The sequence below is a fragment of the Daldinia childiae genome (genome assembly GCF_008694065.1).
Source record: "Daldinia childiae strain JS-1345 chromosome Unknown Scaffold43, whole genome shotgun sequence".
NCBI classification, from domain to species: Eukaryota; Fungi; Ascomycota; class Sordariomycetes; order Xylariales; family Hypoxylaceae; genus Daldinia; species Daldinia childiae.
In genome coordinates, this window is record NW_022984684.1 from 1 (window position 1) to 19,639 (window position 19,639).

At 43.3% G+C, this 19,639-nt stretch overlaps 5 protein-coding genes across 5 annotated transcripts; 2 read left to right on the top strand and 3 right to left on the bottom strand.

Moving 5' to 3' along the window:
• Positions 1-2,960: 2,960 nt before the first annotated feature.
• On the bottom strand, positions 2,961-4,123 carry GL218_09565 (putative pre-mrna-splicing factor 38b protein; the record flags this gene model as incomplete). The annotated part of the gene is made up of 2 exons (XM_033586399.1): positions 2,961-3,885; positions 3,996-4,123. 2 exons carry the CDS (start codon positions 4,121-4,123, stop codon positions 2,961-2,963), a joined length of 1,053 nt encoding a protein of 350 aa, XP_033435060.1.
• Positions 4,124-4,695: 572 nt separating this feature from the next.
• GL218_09566 (Kinetochore protein Sos7) lies at positions 4,696-5,556 on the top strand (the record flags this gene model as incomplete). Its single annotated transcript, XM_033586400.1, has 1 exon — positions 4,696-5,556. One exon carries the CDS (start codon positions 4,696-4,698, stop codon positions 5,554-5,556), a length of 861 nt encoding a protein of 286 aa, XP_033435061.1.
• Positions 5,557-5,852: 296 nt separating this feature from the next.
• Positions 5,853-8,362, bottom strand: GL218_09567 (Alcohol dehydrogenase [acceptor]; the record flags this gene model as incomplete). Its single annotated transcript, XM_033586401.1, has 10 exons — positions 5,853-5,882; positions 5,930-6,338; positions 6,548-6,608; positions 6,688-6,837; positions 6,896-6,994; positions 7,052-7,504; positions 7,557-7,683; positions 7,733-7,995; positions 8,058-8,090; positions 8,149-8,362. The coding sequence occupies 10 exons, from the start codon at positions 8,360-8,362 to the stop codon at positions 5,853-5,855; spliced, it is 1,839 nt and encodes a 612-aa protein (XP_033435062.1).
• Positions 8,363-13,407: 5,045 nt separating this feature from the next.
• On the top strand, positions 13,408-15,836 carry GL218_09568 (Meiotic activator RIM4; the record flags this gene model as incomplete). Its single annotated transcript, XM_033586402.1, has 10 exons — positions 13,408-13,513; positions 13,597-13,675; positions 13,739-13,813; positions 13,871-14,125; positions 14,186-14,315; positions 14,372-14,462; positions 14,520-14,707; positions 14,767-15,004; positions 15,060-15,136; positions 15,204-15,836. The coding sequence occupies 10 exons, from the start codon at positions 13,408-13,410 to the stop codon at positions 15,834-15,836; spliced, it is 1,872 nt and encodes a 623-aa protein (XP_033435059.1).
• A 2,879-nt stretch (positions 15,837-18,715) lies between these two features.
• Positions 18,716-19,216, bottom strand: GL218_09569 (putative acetyltransferase protein; the record flags this gene model as incomplete). The annotated part of the gene is made up of 1 exon (XM_033586403.1): positions 18,716-19,216. One exon carries the CDS (start codon positions 19,214-19,216, stop codon positions 18,716-18,718), a length of 501 nt encoding a protein of 166 aa, XP_033435063.1.
• Between the last annotated feature and the right edge of the window lie 423 nt (positions 19,217-19,639).

Sequence of the window (19,639 nt, forward strand, 5' to 3'; positions counted from 1 at the left end):
CAAAACGCTATACCTACGCGTCTGTACCCACGCGTCTATACCCACGCGCCTACACCCACAACCACCCACAACTACCCACAACCACCCACAACCACATCTAAAATACCTTCTATTTTAATCATTCGGGGCTAGTCTTTTGCTTTCGCTACCTTCTCGTCTTTTTTGCATGCTTATACGACATCGCGTTATAATGTTATAGGCTTTGACGTTTATTGCAGTGTTTATTGCGGCTATCGCGTTGCGACCGGTGTTGCGACCGGTGCTATAGCTAATTTTGACCCGAAACGCGTACGTTTTATATATAATAACCTATTTAAATAATTGAATTAGTACTTGTTTTATAAAGACTTTACTTACTATGTTTTCAATTGATTTAATTATTATTATGGCCGTTTGAATGAAAAATGTTCAAAATCACCTCAGACTAGAGATTGGAAAATGGTTTGGGGGGGTGTGCCGGGGTGTGATTGGTTGGGGAGGGGTGTGGCTGGGGGAGGTACTTCCCCCCGAACCATTTCAAATTTCTAGTCTGAGGTCACTGAGATAAGGTAGATATTGACATATTTATAATATTTAATATATATTAATTTATATAACTTTCTCAAATTCGGTCCAAATCACGTGCAATTAGGCTTATTATTTTTCTAATTTTTTACCTTAAATATAATATATTTTTAATAAATATTTCATCTATATTTCGTAATGTTATAATAATAAATAAAATAAATAAAAAAATAAAATAATAAAATAAATAAATAAATAAAATAAATAAAATAAACAAATAAATAAAACAAACAACACAATACATAAACAATCACACATATCCCGCCTATACTTCATATTCTCTATTTATTTCTATTTCTTTCTCTTTCTTTCTCTTCTTTCTCTTTCTTTTCTTTCTTTCTCTTTCTTTCTCTTTCTTTTTCTTTTTTCTTCTCTCCTCTCCTCTCCCTCTCCCTCCCCTTCCTCCCTTCTTTTCCCCTTCCCCTCCTCTCCTCCTCCCCCTTTTCTTCCTTTTTTCTCCTCCTTTTTTCCTTTCTTTCCTCTCCCCTTTTCTTTCCCCTCCCTCTCTTCCCTTTCTCTCCCCTTTTTCTCCTTTTTTCTCTTTTCTCTCTTCTTTTTTCTTCTTTTGTTTCTCTTTTCTTTTCTTTTCCTTTCTCTTTTTCTTCCTCTTTTTCCCCCCTCCTCTTTCACAATTCTCGAAATTTCATTTGGTTACAATGCAAGTGGGGTATATGCATGGGGTTGGGTATAGTTTTAAATGGCCGTGCATGGTGGCTTGTGGTGGCTTGTAGTGGCTTTCATCACGTGCAAAGTGGATGTGCTGTTTCTTTAGTCGATCTGTACTGTGTCTTTAGAGTTACTGTACATTAGGTTAGTTGGGAGGAGTAAGCGCGTGCTTGCGTCACAATTTTGACGGACTAGCGCGAACATTAAAAGCAACGCGATCCCCTTTTCCTCTTTTTTTATGTTTCAACCCGGCCAAGTTTGAGCATGTGCGCTTGATCTGATGGTCATTACCGACGCGACCTACACGGTCCCTTATATAGAACCTAAATGACTCTTAGAAGTCAAATCACTTCTCTTGGAAACAGCCGAGAAGGTGGGTGGACTATACCGAATGTTTCGCAAGGGGAAATGATCTCATCGATCACACGAGCAAACACGCAATAGCAATTTTATATCCTTCTCGGTCCCTTTTCAATACCGGACGAACCCATTTTTAGCAATCTAGTCGAGATCAGCATATCGCTATTGCACTTCACAATCTCAAGATCGAGAATCTGGTAAGCTCACGGGTATCTTTACATTATAACCTTTATGTCCACCTACACAACTTGAAGTCTACCAGCCGCATATCTCATTGCATTATGCGCTTCTAAAGCAATGCACCAATCATCGTAATCCTTGGAGATAAGTATTTGGTCCGAGTGTTTCTTACCTACAGAGTTTTGTCTCGGGCTCTTATCTTTTATAAACTTCAAAGCATCTTCGTGCAGTGACTATGCTCCGAGATTTTACATATACCAACTGCTGACTATTATTTAATTTTCGAATGGTCAATACAAACTATTAAAAAAAGCGAGCCAAGTTCCCCAAATTTATACGCCAGATATTTTGTTAAACATAATGTAAGAATTTATATCGAAGGAGATGTGTTGATATAGTTACGCTTTATATTCAACCCCAATGGTCACGATTACGAAGTAATGGATTTAACTCACGTAAATTAGTCCGTTCGCAACATAGTCCGCACATAAAAATAATAGTCGTACGTTTAATTGCGGTCTTTTCTCAGTACTAAACTCACCGCTCCGAAAAGAGCCGCTTTTAGAAGAATGTCTATATGTAGTTATACGAACTGTAGTGGGATCTGATTCGTTTAAAGTTAGAAACACTACCTGTTTCGGCAATTCTATTTGCACAGCTAGATGGACATTTATTTACCTACATTATAAATATTATAAACATAGCTATGACTTCAAATCGTAAGCACTTCTATGATCCGACCTGCGTAAGTGTCTGTTCCCCCGTTTCTTATTACGAATCAGCCTTTCAACTTATCTTTGAGCTGAAACTACTAAGGTGCGTTTTTTTTTAACCCGAGTAAGGGGTCGCCTATTTAATTTGTAAGTTAATACATGTAGTAACCTTTTAAGAGTTGGGGAGATGAGTAGCGTATAGTTTATTAAAACAAAGTCGTCCTAGCTCATCACATTTCCAAGTCAAGCATCCCACTGAATAAGTCAGTCCTGTGACACCACGTGGGATATGCCATCAACGCCATGCTATGCCTCGTTACGCCGTACTATGCTATGATATGCTATGCTATGCGGTGCCGTGCTATGCAACTATGTAATGATATCCCGTACGCCGCTAAAGGATGGACGAATGAAACCCAAGTTAACACGCTTTTTGTGATGCTTTCGAACCATGCGCAAGTCGATCGACGCCATCTTCTATTCGGTGTTTGTTGCCAGGGTCACAGTGCCGTCCTTACTAACCACTTTGCCACGGTCCCACTCTCTCAAACCACCAGCCTTGGTCCATTGTACGTCGCTTTCGTCCTTAGTGTCACCCTTTTCCCACTTCTTGATTTGTTCTTCAGTAAAACCTGCAGACCGTAGTCTATCCGCTCCTTGCTGTTTCCACTTTTGTCGATCACGAAACGCTTCTACCGCATTATCCCAGTCATCTGCGTCTTCTTGCTCGGGCGTCACGTCTTTGCTTGGGTCGTAATCGAGGGCAAAACGGCCGTCTATCCCAGACGTGGCGGCGTTAGCTCCCCGTCCTCGTCGATGAACGGTAGAGTTTTTAGCCGGCGCAGGGCCAATGATATCGTCTAAGGGATCCGAGTCAGACGAGTCCTGGGAAGATTGACGCTGGGTGCGCTTTGAGGTCCTTGATTGGTGATGGTGGCCTTCGCGTCGTGGCGAACGTGCCCTGTGCGAGCGCCGGTCTTCTCGTCTCCCCTCATCTCGGCGATGGGTTCGGTGTGAACTTCTATCGCGTTCTCTCGAAAGGTCCCTTCGACTTTTTTCTCTTCTTACATTCCTATCACCTTCAGCATGAGGCGCCGCTGGGTCTGAAGCATGGCTGGTAGATGCCTCGGTCTTTTCAGTCCTACGCCTCTTAGACGATCCTCCGAGAATGGCAGCGATATCACCTAGCATACGCTTTCGAGTGTCGCTAGGTCCGGGCCTGCTCTTGCGCAATCTCAGCTCTTCTTCCCTCCGCTTCTTGTCTTCCGCGTCTTCGAGGTCACGAAGTTTTGCCTTAGACTCGGCGCTTTCTTTGGCAAGAAGGGCTCGATTATGGCTATTGGTGTCACGAATGATATTGTTGAGGAATCGGGTGTTAGGTTTAGGTTGATTTGCAGGACGCCTGGAGGGTATAGCTGTTAGCTACTTGGTACTAGGGATAGAGAAGACAGAGGAGCAGAGACTCTGGTGACACAACAGTGAATTTATGCATTAGGTAGACTAGGCGCTTACTTATTAGATTTGAATGCATCTAGACCCATCGCAGAATATCTCAGAGAGCAATCCTGGGCTTCCTTAACCAGAAGCTCAGCGACTTGGTCGTCTGTTAGTAGGTCTTCGGGAGGCATTTTCGGTTGCATAAGGGAATCTAAGAGGAATAAGTTGAATATCGCTAAGGGTTCATAAGATCGTTAAATCAGCGCAATGATGTACGATTCTAGTCAGCGGGGTGAATGGTTCAAAGTTAAATGGACAGCATATACATGTTGGACAAGTGGGTCTATGTCCCCCGTCCATTAAAGGAACTTGCCAACGCGCCAAACTATACCTAATATACGAAGTAGTTACCAGAAAAAGAATTAAAACCCATGTCCCAGTTACATACATGTACCTACCTAACCTAAGGTAGTGTAGGTATCTGCCTGTTTGTCCAATACGCTTATCCTTTATTATCCTTTATCTCTTATCACTTATCAATTGCAGGGTCTCACTACGCCAACTATCCACAACCCACCTTTCCTTTCTTAGACGAAAGTAAATACACAAGACGACGTCAAAAGCATTGAAGTCTGATTATACCTAAGGTAATTTGCTATGTACATACTTGAGTAACAAAAACTTCAAATTTACTAGTCAATTTTACTAGGATTACCAAATACAGGACCCGATCCAGTCTACTTAAGAAGACACGCGACGAATCCATTCACCACCAATGATGGCGCCTCCTTCAGCCGAACATGTCTTAGCTAGGTTACAGACACTTGGTGCTAAGCAGGACATCACCATCTTAAAGCTCAGTGAACCTATATCGGCTGCGGTCACACATCTACAGGATGCTCATCAGCGAACATCTGATGTATCTAATTCATCCCTTGATGCAACTACACCATCCTCTCTTGAAGCAGATTTAACACACTACCGAGAGCTATTCGCCAAGCTGCGATTTAGTTATGTAGAGCAAGTCTCCAAGGAGAAGTTCATCCGAGCTATCGTGGGCGATCCACCTCTTATTGTTAGCCCCCAAGAAAACTTGGATCTTGAGAAGGAGAATCTAGAGGCAAAGGCTACGTTAAAGGCCTTGAAAACTGAGGTCGCATCCATGGTCACCGAGCTTGAGGAGAAAGCGAGAGACCTCAGTCGAAAATATGAAAGAATCAAGGTTGAGACGGTCAAGTTGGAAGAACTTCCGCGCAAGGTTGAAGATCTCGAGAATGTAGTTGCAGAGTTAAAGAAGACGCAGAAAACAGAATCAAATCCAAACCCTGAGCTGAATCTGCCTCTATCCAAGACCTTGGACCTGGTCGAGTCAAAAAAGCAGCGAAAAGCCGAACTGGACAGGCAATTAGAACAACTGCAAAGCCAAGTCCCAAGGAAAAAGAAGGAACTAGATCGATTGCAAGCTGAGCTACAGCCCCTCGAGACAAAGAGGCAGAATAGCAAGACTGCTGCAAAGGAGGCGCGGAGGCGGAAGGAAGCTGCCCTTGGTGGTGTTCAAGATGACCTAGAGGAGCGGGGACGCTGGTTTATATCTGCAGAAACAGGTTTGAAACAAGTATTGGAAATAGAGAGCTGAAGTACCATTGCAGCTCTATCGTTCAACGGGTGCCAGGCGTTTTGAGGTTTCTATCATGTTTTCTATTGTATCAACATCACATAATGATATATGAGAGGAGGCATATCAGGGGAAGCAAACACGGGCTTGTAGAGGACATATGTCCATACAAGTTTCTCCAAAGAAACGAACTATGATACTACCATACTTTACGAAAAGCTACACACGCACATTCGGGCCTCACGTAATATACGCCAAGATATAAATAGAATTGGTTTATATAGTACTCGCGACTGTATCCATATCCGACACTCAAGTTACGAATCAGCCTTGATGAGATCGACCGCCTGCGAAGCGTTAGTAGATATCTTCGTGCACACCAGATGTCACTTACCTTCTCAGCAATGGCATAGACACTCTGGCAAGTGTTGGCTCCAGGCAATGTAGGCATAATACTAGCATCGACAACTCTCAGATTCTTCACACCGTACACCTTCAGACTCTCATCAACCACGCCTCCAAGTTCTCTTGGCATCATGGCGCAAGTTCCCGAAGGATGGAACTCGGAAGGACTAAGGTTCTGCGCCAAAAAGCCGGCCAGATCTTCGGGCTCGTTAACGTAGTCGGGTGGCTGTACCTGCCTGGGGGAAAGCTCCTTTAGTCTTGTCTCGAAGAAATATCGCTTAGTGAACCGGAGCATCTCGATCATGATATCGAGATCGACAGGATTAGTAAGGGCCCTGTAGTCAACTATGGGTTCTGTGTTGAATGGGTCTGCGGTGTTGATGTTCACTGTACCGCGACTAAGTGGATGCAAATCTACCAATGTGCCTGAGGACCCGGCTCCGGTTAGGACGTGGTTACTAGACAATGCGTGGTAAGTTACTATTATCAAGTGCAAAGGTTTTTAAGTTAAGAAGCATCATCAAAACAGGGGAGAATATTCTAAGGCGAGAAACGTGCCTAGACATAGTATACGTGGTGTAGACTTGTACTGAAAGTAGCTACTTACTAGAAAGCTGTGTTCGAGGAACGGATTGACGCCGCCATCTTCTTCATTTGCGCGCTATACCCTATTTATCGATGTCAGTTTCTCCCATTCATTTGTTGTCTTTTTCCTGTCCCTTAACATGGAGTATTCAAATAACCTACCAGCAACAACTGTTGGGTCTGTATCCGGGGGTAGCTGAGCAGCATGATCTTGATTTTCCAGCTTAGATGCTATGCTTTCGAACCTCTCAGGGGAAATTACAGGCATGCCTAGCCACGCTGCAGCATTGCCAATACCCATCGAATATGGTCCTAAAATATGTCAATATCGTTTCAGGGTCCTGCATATCTCGTACCTTTTTTTGCTTACCCGTCTTGTTAGCTCTCCAGAGCTCCTGTGCCCAGTCAGTGAAGTTCTTGTTTCCACCAAACATATCCAATGGGCTTGGGTGAGTCGTAAAGTTCCGGACTAAAAAAGGCTTTTAATTAACATCTTCAAATACTTATAATATTAGTGGTTACTCACGGACAATGCTCATGAGGAGCATTGGGTGATCCTGGAAGTTTTGGCCGACGCCAGGTAAGTCAACAGTCATATTCAAGCCGGCTGACTCCAGAAGCTTCCTAGGCCCGATCCCACTGCGCTGCAATAGTTGGGGAGAGTGGATTGCGCCTGCAGAAAGAATAACCTCACGGTTGGCCTTGACTGTGGTGAAAGTGGTAGCATTGCCATTCTTTTGTCGAAAAATAACTCCCGTGGCAGTTCCCTCTTCGAGAAGAACTTTCGTCACATGAGACTGGGTAACAACATCATAATTTGTTCTGTTAATCCCATCGTAATGCCCAGTCCTAGCATATGACCTTTGAACTTTTTTAGGGTCCATGAAAGTCGGAAACCAGTAAACACCTGCCTTGCCTGCACCACTGTCGGGGGGGAACTCAACACCAGGTATGTCTCTAAAGGCCTCTATTTGCGTAGCTAAATCTTGTGTTAGTAGACAATATTAAACCAGGCAGGTCAAGTCGCTTACTTAAACCAGGCCACTGGAAGAATGGCCATCCTACGTATACGTTGGAACTGTTACCCCAGAATGATGTATCAAACGTGAGGTTCACGGACTTCGTCACGGCAGGGTCAGGGGGCACAAAAGTAAGACCCTTAATGGATTAGTTATAATATCACCATGAGGGACACAGAAAACCTTACCTTCTTCAGGTAAGGCAGAAGCCCATCCCAAGACCAAGTAGAGTTATTACTGAAGAAACTACCCCATCGGTCATAATCTTCAGATGTCCCTCGAACAGTCATCATTGCATTAATCGCCGAGCTGCCGCCAACTAGGTTTCCAGCTATAACAGCCGTGCTTCGGTTCTGTAGGTTAACTTGAGGGACAGAGTTGATCTGATACGACCAAGTCGGGCCCATGGCAGCAGTACCAGAGAAAACTTGGTTGATTCTAGGGGAATCAACTTAATGTTCGAGCGTCAGTAGGCCTATTCGATATCCGACTCTTTATCGGAGTGTAACCCACCTACTTTGCCATTTTCAACGACCAAGACAGTAGCTAACGTTAAGATATCAGTACGCAAAGTAGTCCAATGTTAGATCTCACTGAAACTCACTTTTCCCATCTGCTGTCAAACGATCTGCTACTGTCAAGCCGGCTGTTCCTGCTCCGACGATCACATAATCATACGAGGGCTTCACCTGTGTTGAGCCGTTCAAGAACCTCAACTGGAGCTCCGATAAGCGGCGTGCCTGAGCAAACGGCTCAGCTACTGCGAGCAACAGAGTTGCGAAGAACCCAAACCTCGAGACTGAAGCAAAAGACATCATGGAATCATAGGTCTCCTAACTAGACACGAGGCTTGAGCTTGACCCATGATGGCGGCAGCGGGTATCATTTAAGTGATCTATATTTTAACAGACCACCCTAGGTCGCCCCCCTCCCCAAACAAGATGGCTCGCTCGCTCGAGGTTACATGCCAAAGATGAGAAGGTAATATACATCAATGTATCAACAGACAGCTCCATCGAGTACGAGCAAGGTAAAGGTAGACTCCTCGGGCCGGATCCGTGAATGGAGCAAGGGAAAACTTTACAGCCCTAGATCACGGCTCCATATATTCCAATTTCTCTATAACCTTAGACGACCTATTAAGTATGACTTTACCTAATATATTGAATTTAGTCGAACTAGTAAGCCTCAATTCATCGGCAGATCTCGCGAAACTGGCAGATGTCCCCTGCAGCAAAACGTGGCATAGATATATGCCACCTAAGGCTGAGTATGTATTGCGGGGATCTTAATTACATGTTAAGGTCTTCTACGCTTAAATAGAAAAATATGTGTCAATTTCCCGGGATCACTTATGCTGACTGGAATTAGCCGCCAATATAAGGGGACGCGCCATCTGCAGTATACACGACGTAAGCGCCTTTCTGTCTAATATTTCTTTTCTAATAATACACCACGGGGGAGCATAGAAACGATTCCTATGATGGATATCTTCAAGCTTTTGCGCGAGTTAGAGTAGTGCGTATTATATTGCCGGATAACCTCAGGAGACTCTAGATTATTATATTGCCGGCCTTTTACGTGGGTAAGAAACGTGCTCATGTCTGGTACTTGAAAATCACATTCCAGGATACTCAAGCTTTCGGAAAATATCCTGATATATCTCTACTTAGTGTAGACATTAGGCATAATAGATAAAATAGAAAATCAACTTACTTTACTAGCGAGGAAAGGAATCGTGTTTAGAGTTGCCGAAATACGAAAACTCCTTCTTTAGTAGCTCCGCTGGTCCCTTTGCAAGGTTCATTAGTACGAGTACCTCTCTCGTTCAGCCGGATCAACTTCGGGGCTAATCACTTGTCCTATTAGTTTGGGGTCGAATATTGCATAGTTTCTATAGTATGTTTAATATCTTAAACAACGTTGCCACCTAGCCGGGCTCCGCTATTGGAAGGACGGAACTTTACTAGCCTTACTAATTATATACTATCGTATATTCATATCCATCCAGTAAAAGTTCACAATATTGCTAATCGTTTCCCTCTTGAGTTATTCACGTCTTTCAAGTATATTTCCGTAAAATAGGCCATCTAGCAGGGTATTGGCATCTAGTCCAAAAGTCTTCATCTGGTATGCTGTGGTGGAGCCCCTTTAATGGGATCCAGTGGAGTTATGAGGTTTAAAGTAGCATATATATTTATTCACGTATCAATTATGACTATAATTTTGGTTCCTACAAGGCCCTATATATCACCTATCTAGTAGACAAGATACGCATTTGGATTTAACCAGCAGTAATGCGAATTTATTTCGGTCTGTCATGTGCATCCAGCCACCTGCTACGTTTATCTTCCCCTGACTAGTACATAACCTGACCAAAACAATCCCAAAATGGGATTTTCACGAGTATAGAAAGTCTGTGCTAGATATCTATTTTAAGTTGTTCAATTTACTTTTTTTAAGAAATTTAACAATTTTTCCTCAAAACCTTTGTCAGCAAGATCCCAGATAGTTTACGAAACATTTAAGATAATGTAAGGAATTTTTGTAGCCGAGGAATAGCATCCTATATAAGTAGACATGACGTGACTATTCATGCCCAATACTCAATTTTACTATTTTATCAAAACCTATCATATCTCGTTATTTATGCCTGGAGTTTCAGGACGGATCAGGAATAATATTCAAAATAGCATCAACCTGCCTGTTTCTCTGGTCTACAATATAATTTCTGCAATACTAAAATCTATTTTTGAGACGAAAATTAACTCCTTGTGTACCTATTTATCAAATCAGAATATACGATTCCCCTTCTTTATTGCCCTACAATAATAATAACATGTCTATTACTGTTCTATTCACAACGCTAAACAACAGTGTCGTGGGCAAATGTCTGCTTTTGGTCAACAAAGCCATATGTAACAGAATTTTCCAGGCAAATTTCATCATCTTAGTATTTGCTATCGGCACCTAATTAGAGCTATAATCTACCCTAACACAAGCTTTTTGGTAGGGACCAATCAAACCAGTTGCCTCCGAAGCATCTAGACGGCAAAAGGTCACAGCTCTAACATATTTGTACAATCAATACTATAGATACCAATACCATCCTATTCGAAAATATAGATTATATATGCGCTCCTAAACTTTGTTTCCTAATTTATATAGGTTAAATACTCCAATATCACAATATAACGTCTCCGTAGGGTATTTTCACATGAGCATACTTATTTCCTGAATTTTATGATTAGATACACCAAGGATCATCATTCTTGTCGATTCCCGCCACCTCTTCTACGTTATAGTATCATTTAATAATCCATATAGGAGAGCATGGTACCAATCTAGATGACACGGTATATTCCATTCATTGAAGGTTAAGATTGAATAACCTACATAATTCAAAATTGATCAAAAATAGTTATTAACGAAGCTATGGAATGTTCGATTACCATTCACTTTCAGGGTTAAAATCATGAACAGGATATTAATACTGATTAGTTTGTAATTTCTATTCAAGTTTGTACCATGAGTCATGGCATGTAAGAAAATGGCAATCACAATTTGTTAAGTGAATATTTTGAATAGCTTGGCCTAGATTGGTTGATAAATCGGGTCCATACAAATTTCTATGATTGGCAGTAAACTGATTTTGGATATTAACAAGAGCTTATCAATTGATCTTGGTTGATCATACACAAAGGGATATCCATGAATTCACTTGGAATAACACTAACAGGTACATAGGAAATAATAGGCTCCTGATTCTGATTTGATCTAGATGGTCCAATTACAAGAAGAAGGAAAATAAATCAAGTTAAGATACATACCTAGGTACTGATCAGGTACACTCCTCAATTTGAGGAAGGTGCTCCCTTTGAGTTGAATCAGTATCCCATTGGCCCATTGCTCCATTAGGACATTCACATAATGATATAATGATTGTACTGAAACATAAAGCAGTGAATTATGGAATAATATAAATAATATAAATACTAGGCAGCTGTAATGGCCGTTTATATTAATGGACCAGCTTTGATAGGCTGTAAAATGTTTAGCTTGTAGTTTTAAGATGGCAGGCGCATATATATGGTATAGTATATTCGGACTAACCAAACTTGGGCCTGCCTCGAGAACATCTCAACTGAATTTCAACAACTGATTACTCACACAAGATATTTACTCTACGAGGGGGCAAACATACTTACCTTAGGTAGGTAGGTAGGTATGGTACTTGCATGTATGAGTATGATATGTACATACAAGGTGGGCTTATCAAGTACAACTCCGGGGTAGGAAGTTGCGGGCCCCCCTTTTTCCCCTTGAGGTGATACACAATAGTGCTTCTGCTCCTTCCGTCAATAGGAAACTCGGGGCCACAATTCCTGTACATGCCTCAGCTGATATTTAAATTCACTTGTTCTGGAGGAGCACCTCTACGCAAGTACCAAGTATTAGCTTCCTTCTTGATTAAATGTAATTGCGGTAGATATACAACGTTGCCGGCGCAAACCATTTAAAATCACCAGTCCCCCCCAAACCCTTTCCCAGTCCTACAAAACATTCCTTCTTCCTTACTCTTACTTAACCTGTTCTAATTCCGTGTCACTCTCTATTTAGTCATCCACACAGCTTTCTTTACAACTTCGTCTACAACATTCATCCACATCTCATCCACATCTATCATCTCTTGCCACAACTTTCGTTTACAACTCTTGATTCAACTCTCTCCATTGGCATTTGGAGGTATTTGGTGAGTGCTCAGATTATTCCTCGCCTACCTAAGATACCCCCTAGTCATACTCCCCATTAAGTGGTGCGGTCTTGATGCGAAGAAAATAATTCTAGGGAGGCAACTTGAATATCGCAGTTCAGCTTTGACATCTAACACCTAGTTGCACAGTTGGAACGATATCTTGACAAGTTAGAGATATTGATACTCTCTGGCATCGACGTGAGACGCGCGCTGCTGATACTTCAGTCTAAGCACGCGAGTTCTTAAGTCTTGTTGCTGCAACGCGACTTGAGTATTGGTCAAAGCTCTAATCTGGTAGTAAGTATTTCTCCTTAGATCCATTCACTGTTAACTTGCAACTTGCACGTCTCATACCTTGCCGTCCTTTCCCATCCAGCCCCACCTTTACCAACTAACGCGCTTCGTCTGCAGCAACAACTTTTGAACATTGTCCTTCGTCCGCCATACCATCACATCCCCGATCAGAAACTGCAAACACTTGCACTCCTATCTCGGTAAGTCCATTTATCTTGTGTCCAAGTCTTCCTCATCGCAGCAATCCTTTTCCCTTCTCACAATATATGCTGACCCGGGCAGACACACAAAGCAATTCTTCATCTTGCACCAATTTTGTCGACTGTATTTCGAGAAGCCTCGCTGGTAGTAAGTTCATCCCTTCCATCGCCCATCATCACTCATTCCCCATTCCTTATCGCATCTCCCAATGAGATATTCGTCGCGCAGTCGCAGTCTTTTCACCTCAATCCATCGTTGTAATCATCGAAACTGTGTTGTCCTCTCCTGAGCCATCAAATATTTGCCCCCTTTCCACGCGCAGACATAGAAGTCTTCGTCGTGTTCTACAGACGCATATCCTCTGCTGTTTGAGGCACCAGCGCTTTTACTAGTTCTCCTTCATTTTTGTCTCTTGTCATGAAATGGTAACGTGACTATCTCGTCTTCCTTTTTGTTTCTTGTGGTCTTATCATTATACACCATCAAGACGCAGCACATGTTACTTCGATTTGCTTAGCCTAGTTATTATAACTAGCTTGGGTTTGTATCAACTGATGCTCATTATTATAGGTTGAAACAGGAACATATCGCAACCTGCAACAGCGACATCCGATGAACCCTCTCAGGATGTCAACTCTTCATAAGAAGCAGTCTGCCATTCTTGGCACTAAGGCACCTCGCGTCGTCCCGGAGTCGCCTACTTCCAAATCTGACCAAGGTAAGTGACAGTTTTCTTTTGTGACTTACTGAGAAACCCCGCACTCTTGTAGTAAAGGTGGTTACGTTGACGCTTTACTATAGGTGCAGTCGGAGGTGGAGGTGTGCGCCTTGATGTAGGCTTTGGTAGCCTTACTCTTGACGACTCTCCCAAGTCGTCCATGTGAGTTATCCCTTTTAAATGGAATAGCATACCGGTCCATAACTACTAACTCCACCTTAATAGCCACCAGCAGAGCCCTGTCCGCAACGGTCACGACTCGCCCCTTTTCACGCAGAAGCGTTCAAACCTTGATGAGCAGTAAGTTTTTCTAGTCCACGCATGTTGAATTCAACTAGCTGACTGATTCTCTCAAAGGAATGATGCTCGCTTCCAGATTGGCAAGGTTTCTGATGATGGAGACGTATTCGAATCTCCCGTTCGCCCTAACACTCAGGTCTCGGCTACGGCCCCTCTAAACATGCTCGGCTCAACTATGCAGGGTGTCATTCCCACCATGCAGCCGGTCCCCATGTTGCGCACTCGCGCTTCTGATGTGGGAAATAGGGCCCAGGTCGCTGGCGTTGATGCCCAGGCCTTTTACCCTGCGACGGCATGTGTGTTCGTTGCCAAGTATGTGCCCATAGATACTATCCCTGACTGTGGGTAATTAAGATCTGACTTTATAACCAGCCTTCCTGAATACATCCGAGACGCACGTCTTGAGGTGGAATTGACTCGAGCTTTCAGCAAGTTCGGTATCGTTTTCGTGAAGATCCGCCGTGATCAACGAAACATGCCGTTTGCATTCTGTCAATACACTGTAAGTGTTGTTGGAAATTGATCCAGAACTCCGGAATTAGCTAACTAAGAGACCAGAAAGACGAGGATGCCCACAATGCGGTGACCCAGGGCCGTGGAATCCTGATCGAAGGCCGCCCTTGCCGCACCGAGATGGTGAAGGCGAACCGTAAGTAAAAATCTCTTTATCAGCAATAGAAGTATGTCAATGCTAACTGGTACACAGGTAGCTTTGTCATCTACAATGCCCTTGGTGATGATGTCACCCTTGATGAGGCCCGCATTCATCTAGGCGGTTTTGGCCCCTTCAGCAAGTGCGAGGCACTCCACCCTCAGATACAGGAAGCTATGCGAATCAAGGGTGGCGTGTTGGTTGAGTTCACCAACTTTGATCCCAGCAGAGATGTCATTTCTGTATGTGACGTCTTGATTTAGCTATACTGTCTGTCCACGGTCCGCTAACAGAGCTCCAGGCATACCGTCATCATCCTCTGTACCGTGTCATCGCCTATGATCTCAAGAAATCAATGCAGGTTCCCAAGATCGATCCTGATGAAGCTTGGCTCCAGCGATATGAGATCGACCGCCGTTCCATCTATGTTGGCGGCCTTCCGGTAGATGACTTTGATGTCGAAGAGCTTCTTACCAGATTGGCTGGTGAGGTGGGCGACGTTGAGAAGGTACAAGTCGTCCAGAAGGATGGCCGAACTGGTTCGTAGCCCTTTATTTCGAAGGAGAGACTAATGCTAACCGAACTCGCTCTCAGGCCGACAAGCTCCTATCGCTTTTGGTTTCGTTGAGTTTGCCCGCCCCGACATGGCGGATCTTGCCGTAAAGCACTTGGTAAGTTCTATTAGATCATGAATCCTATACACTTCTTAGTTCTAGTTGACTGACTTTCATGCTGTAGAATGGAAGGGTGATGCGTGGATGTGTGCTTCGCGTAGAGCGTAAAGCCAGCCGAGAGCCCCAGGGCATTCGTCACATGCAGTCTAGAACCATGCTCTCTAGTGCTGTCAACACCCCTGTTCGTAGCGAGCACATTGAGGGCCAGAAGCAGTCCATGGCTAATCTGCCCTCCGAACCCGCGACTCCGTCGCACATTGCTGTGGTAGATACCTCCGTACTCTCTTCTACGCCTTCTTCTCAGGTAACTCAAGGCAACGCCTATGGCATGGCGCCCGTCGCTGACCAGAACTATTCAACCCCGTCATCTTATGGCGGACCTTCGTACCGGGTGAACCCTCCGGCTAGCACCGAGACCTTTCCCGCGACACCGCAAGCCACTCCGGGAATGCTAAGCCCTTTGGCTCCGTACTATAATACACCTTATTCTTGGATGACCCCCTATCTCCAGGACCCCAACTTCGCAGCCATGTATTATGGCGGTGGATACTCTCCCTCTCCTATGGGAATTGTCCAGGGTGCCCCTGGTGCTGATCACAATGACGATGGTGGCGAGGATGCGGCCACTCCCACCAAGCACAGCTCTGGAACTGTGCAACGACTTGGTGTCACCCGAACACGATCCGAGAACTCTTGAACATGTCACGTTGCCAACTCAACCATGTATTCCGGGCACTGTGCACAAAGAAACTTCGAAGATCTGAAAGCTTTGCATTCTTGCTTTTGTGGTAACTCAGGACATAAACTGAAGTTATTGCAGTCTTTTTGCTTTGATACTCATCGACATTAGGACATTAGACAATTGAGTTGTTAATAGGGACTCAGGTGGCGCTTCACCAGCCATCAACTGAGAATATCCCACAACCTTGTCTCCGGTCTCTTCTTCTTTCCCCCTTTTCAACATCTTTTTTCTCTGATTCGTTTCATGACATGGACTAGGATAGATTAAGTCTATCTAGCATGGGCCAGTTGGCCATACTTGTCCTTTTGTCCTTTTGCCTTATGTACTTTAGTTCATTTTCCATTTTCACGCGGCCATCATCATCATGATCGAATCAGAATCAGTGGCTAATATGCTAGTTGTGTTGCTTGTACTTTCGATAGCTTTTTCCTTACTTCTCTTTTCATAGTAATGCACCTTTTTTGGCAGGAATTAATTTTATATGTTGAGTTGGTTAGTGATTAATTTGGCGATTAAAGGTGATAATGTGGTAATAATAGGCGTATTAGTTGAATTGTGAAGCTCTGTCTTGCCATGATGGCGGATGAATGTTCGCTGACCTGATTATGGCCGGCCACCTTTCCTTCAAACCTTCTAGCCTGATGCATGCTTCTTATCGGCTCCGACTCCCCGCTCCCATGCCGCGGTTAGCGTTGGCGTCGGCATCCACGGCCATGGAATGAGGTGTATATAGGCCTTCTATGTCTTCTTCAAAGGTCACTTTAGTTCCGTGAAATTGAAGTCCTAGGGGCTATCTAGACAGTCGCGTTGTGTTGCCATTTAATAATATCGATAGCCTCCAAGGGGGGTATTGTATCTCTTATAGATACTGCAATGCTAAGTTGGTTGAAATACCTTGGCATGGCATGGAGGGATTTTTCGTCGGTTAGAAATAACCGATTCCAATAGCATAATATATGGCGTGTAGTTCAGTGCCTAGATGTTGAAAGAAGAGTAAAAGTCAGTGATAATTCTAGGAAATATGTATGCTATCACTATCCCAATTGATGAATAACGACTGTAGACACACGAAATAGTGGTAGAAGGCACGAACGTCAAAGTATGAAGATAAGAACAGGGCTATCATGTGCTACTATATTATAAAAGAACTTACTTGGAACCTCCATTGGAACCAGAAGGGGTGTGTGATCATAATCAGAGTGTATATGCCAATTGACGCCACCATACTTGGCACTGCCGTTGGAAATTTCCCCATTTTGGAGAACCCTAGGACCTAAATGTTAGCAATAAATACTTTATAGGCATTCTATAAAGTGACCCCTCTACTTACCCATGTGGATGCCTTTAGAGGCGAATATATTAGAGAAGCCACTGAGATTGATATTGTTGCTGAAAACCTAGTATCGCTTTATGGGCATGCTGTCTAGAATGAGGACATTAGTAAGCATAGCAAAAATAAAATAAAATAATAGTAATCGTGTTGTTGGTGAGCAATATTGGAAAGGACTAAGTAATGGAAATAGGTGGGTAAGAAGTGTCTGATGTTAGAAGGGACATACAGACCAAGCAGCAATAGGAACTAGTCAAAAAAAAATAAAAAAATAGGATAGAAATTAAAGAAGCCGGGAAAGAGACCTACTAAGGTATATGACATTAATAGAGTAATAAGTATTGATGAGGGTAGACAATTATTATGGAAGGAGTTTCGTGTGGTAGAATAAGAGTGATGAGTTAGGGAGCTAGTGAAAATTAGTGATGGCTTAAAGGAATAGATTGTATTAAACTTACTATTATAGGTAAACTTCAAGGTGTATAGGAGTTTATCATAGATGCGACGCGACAGCGACAGCGACAGCGACAGCATGGTGAAGGTGTCGCAAGCGGCTGAAGGGTTTCCACTAGGTATTGGGTGCTTTCCCTTAAGGTGGGTAAGAAGAGGATAGGTTGATTTAGAAGAGGATAGGCTAATGTAGAAGAGGATAGGTTTATTTATGTTTATTTGGAGATTGAAAGGGTTGTGGATTGTTAGAAGTTAGGATGAAGAGTAGGTATATTGAGAGGCAACTTTGAAGGAACCGGGCTGCTTAAATAAATAAAAAGAATTGAGGGCGCTCCTGCAGTTGTAGGAACCTTAGGGTTGCTAGTCAAGAAGCAAGAAGGGACTACGATAACACAAAGAGTAAAGAGTAAGTCACGTCCCTGTGATGGTCGAAGCTTTTGGTGGTCGGAGCTTCTGGTCGGAGCTTCTCTGTTATCAATAATTGAATAACAAGAACCGAATAATTAAAGTTGAGTAAGCAGGAGCCGAACAATCAAGAGTCAAATAAGCAAGAGCGAAGTAACAAGCGGTTGTAATCATAAAGTGTATTTATCACACCGCCCAAATTAGTCCGTGCACAATATTGTTTGAATATGTATACCTACCTATGTAGGTATCTACATGTCTTTACCTGCCATTAGAGCCTGGTACATATATGAGGTATAGGTATCTAAGTACAAGAGGAAAGAGTAGCAACAGCAAGATGATCTAATTTGAATACATACCTATATACCTTAGATTAATATTTACCTTAGATTGGGACATGGGGTGAGAGATAGTACCAAGTTGTATTTGGACGAGCTGGCCAGCTTACAATGTACATCTAGGAAACATCTTGCTTCCTATGGAGGACCATCGGTAGACAAGTACGATAATAATATACGATAATAATAAACGCCCATGGTTAGAAAATGATGTGACAGTTTGATATGTTCATCCCGAAGAACATCCCCCTATTCCCTATAACTAACATACTACGATACTATTCCCGAGCATAGCAACCAACCCTGGAGCTTCACGCCATTGGGCTTGCAAAGCACTCCGCGTCCATCTCATTACCCTCCTCCCATCTATACACAGTGTTGCCGAAATACTGCCAGCCCAGCTTCCGATACAAGCGAATAGCATTCTGATCTTTGATCAAAGCAAACATAAGCAGCCGCTGTCCCCTCCCCCGTGCTTCCTCTACAGCGGTGCTAATGAGCTTGCTGGCTGTGCCGCCCTTACGATAATCAGGGTGAACGAAAAGTCTTCCGATAACTGCAACGTGGATATCTTCAGGATGTTGATTCTGCCACAAGTCCACTGCAACGTTCCCTGCGGCACCTTCTGCGAGGGCGATATGTCCCACGACAGTCCCGTCAATCTCGGCAACCCAAGTAGTCTCATATTTGTTGAAGAACTGTGCCGAATCACCAACTCCCTGTACGGGATACCCGCTATCTTTATAGACGACATTAAGCACTTGAAGACATGCTGGAATATCGTGATCGGTTCGGGGTCGGATTGTTGCCATATTCTAATAGATCGTAGGACAGACGAGGATGATAGGTGTTATTCAAGTTTATATCTCCAGAGCAGCCCCTCCTAGACAGTGTCCGACGTTGATATCTGCCAAGATTATACTGAGCCAGCTGTTGCACAAGTCACCGGTTTCGGCCCTCTCTCGGTTTGGAAGCTTGATAGAGTACTTAATAGAGACCGTAAAATATATATAGATGTAGCACACCAGAACGAGATAACTAGCAATTTTATAGATAATACTACCCTTTTATTCTATATCTTTCTCCCTTTTACATGACTCATCCTACCGAAGATGTTAGTGTTTATATTTTTATTTTCATATCTCATATACGCTCATACAACGGCTCGTTGGGATTGTACTTGGTATTAACAAAGACGGAGTTAAACTGATTATACTCGACTGCATATGCGCAAC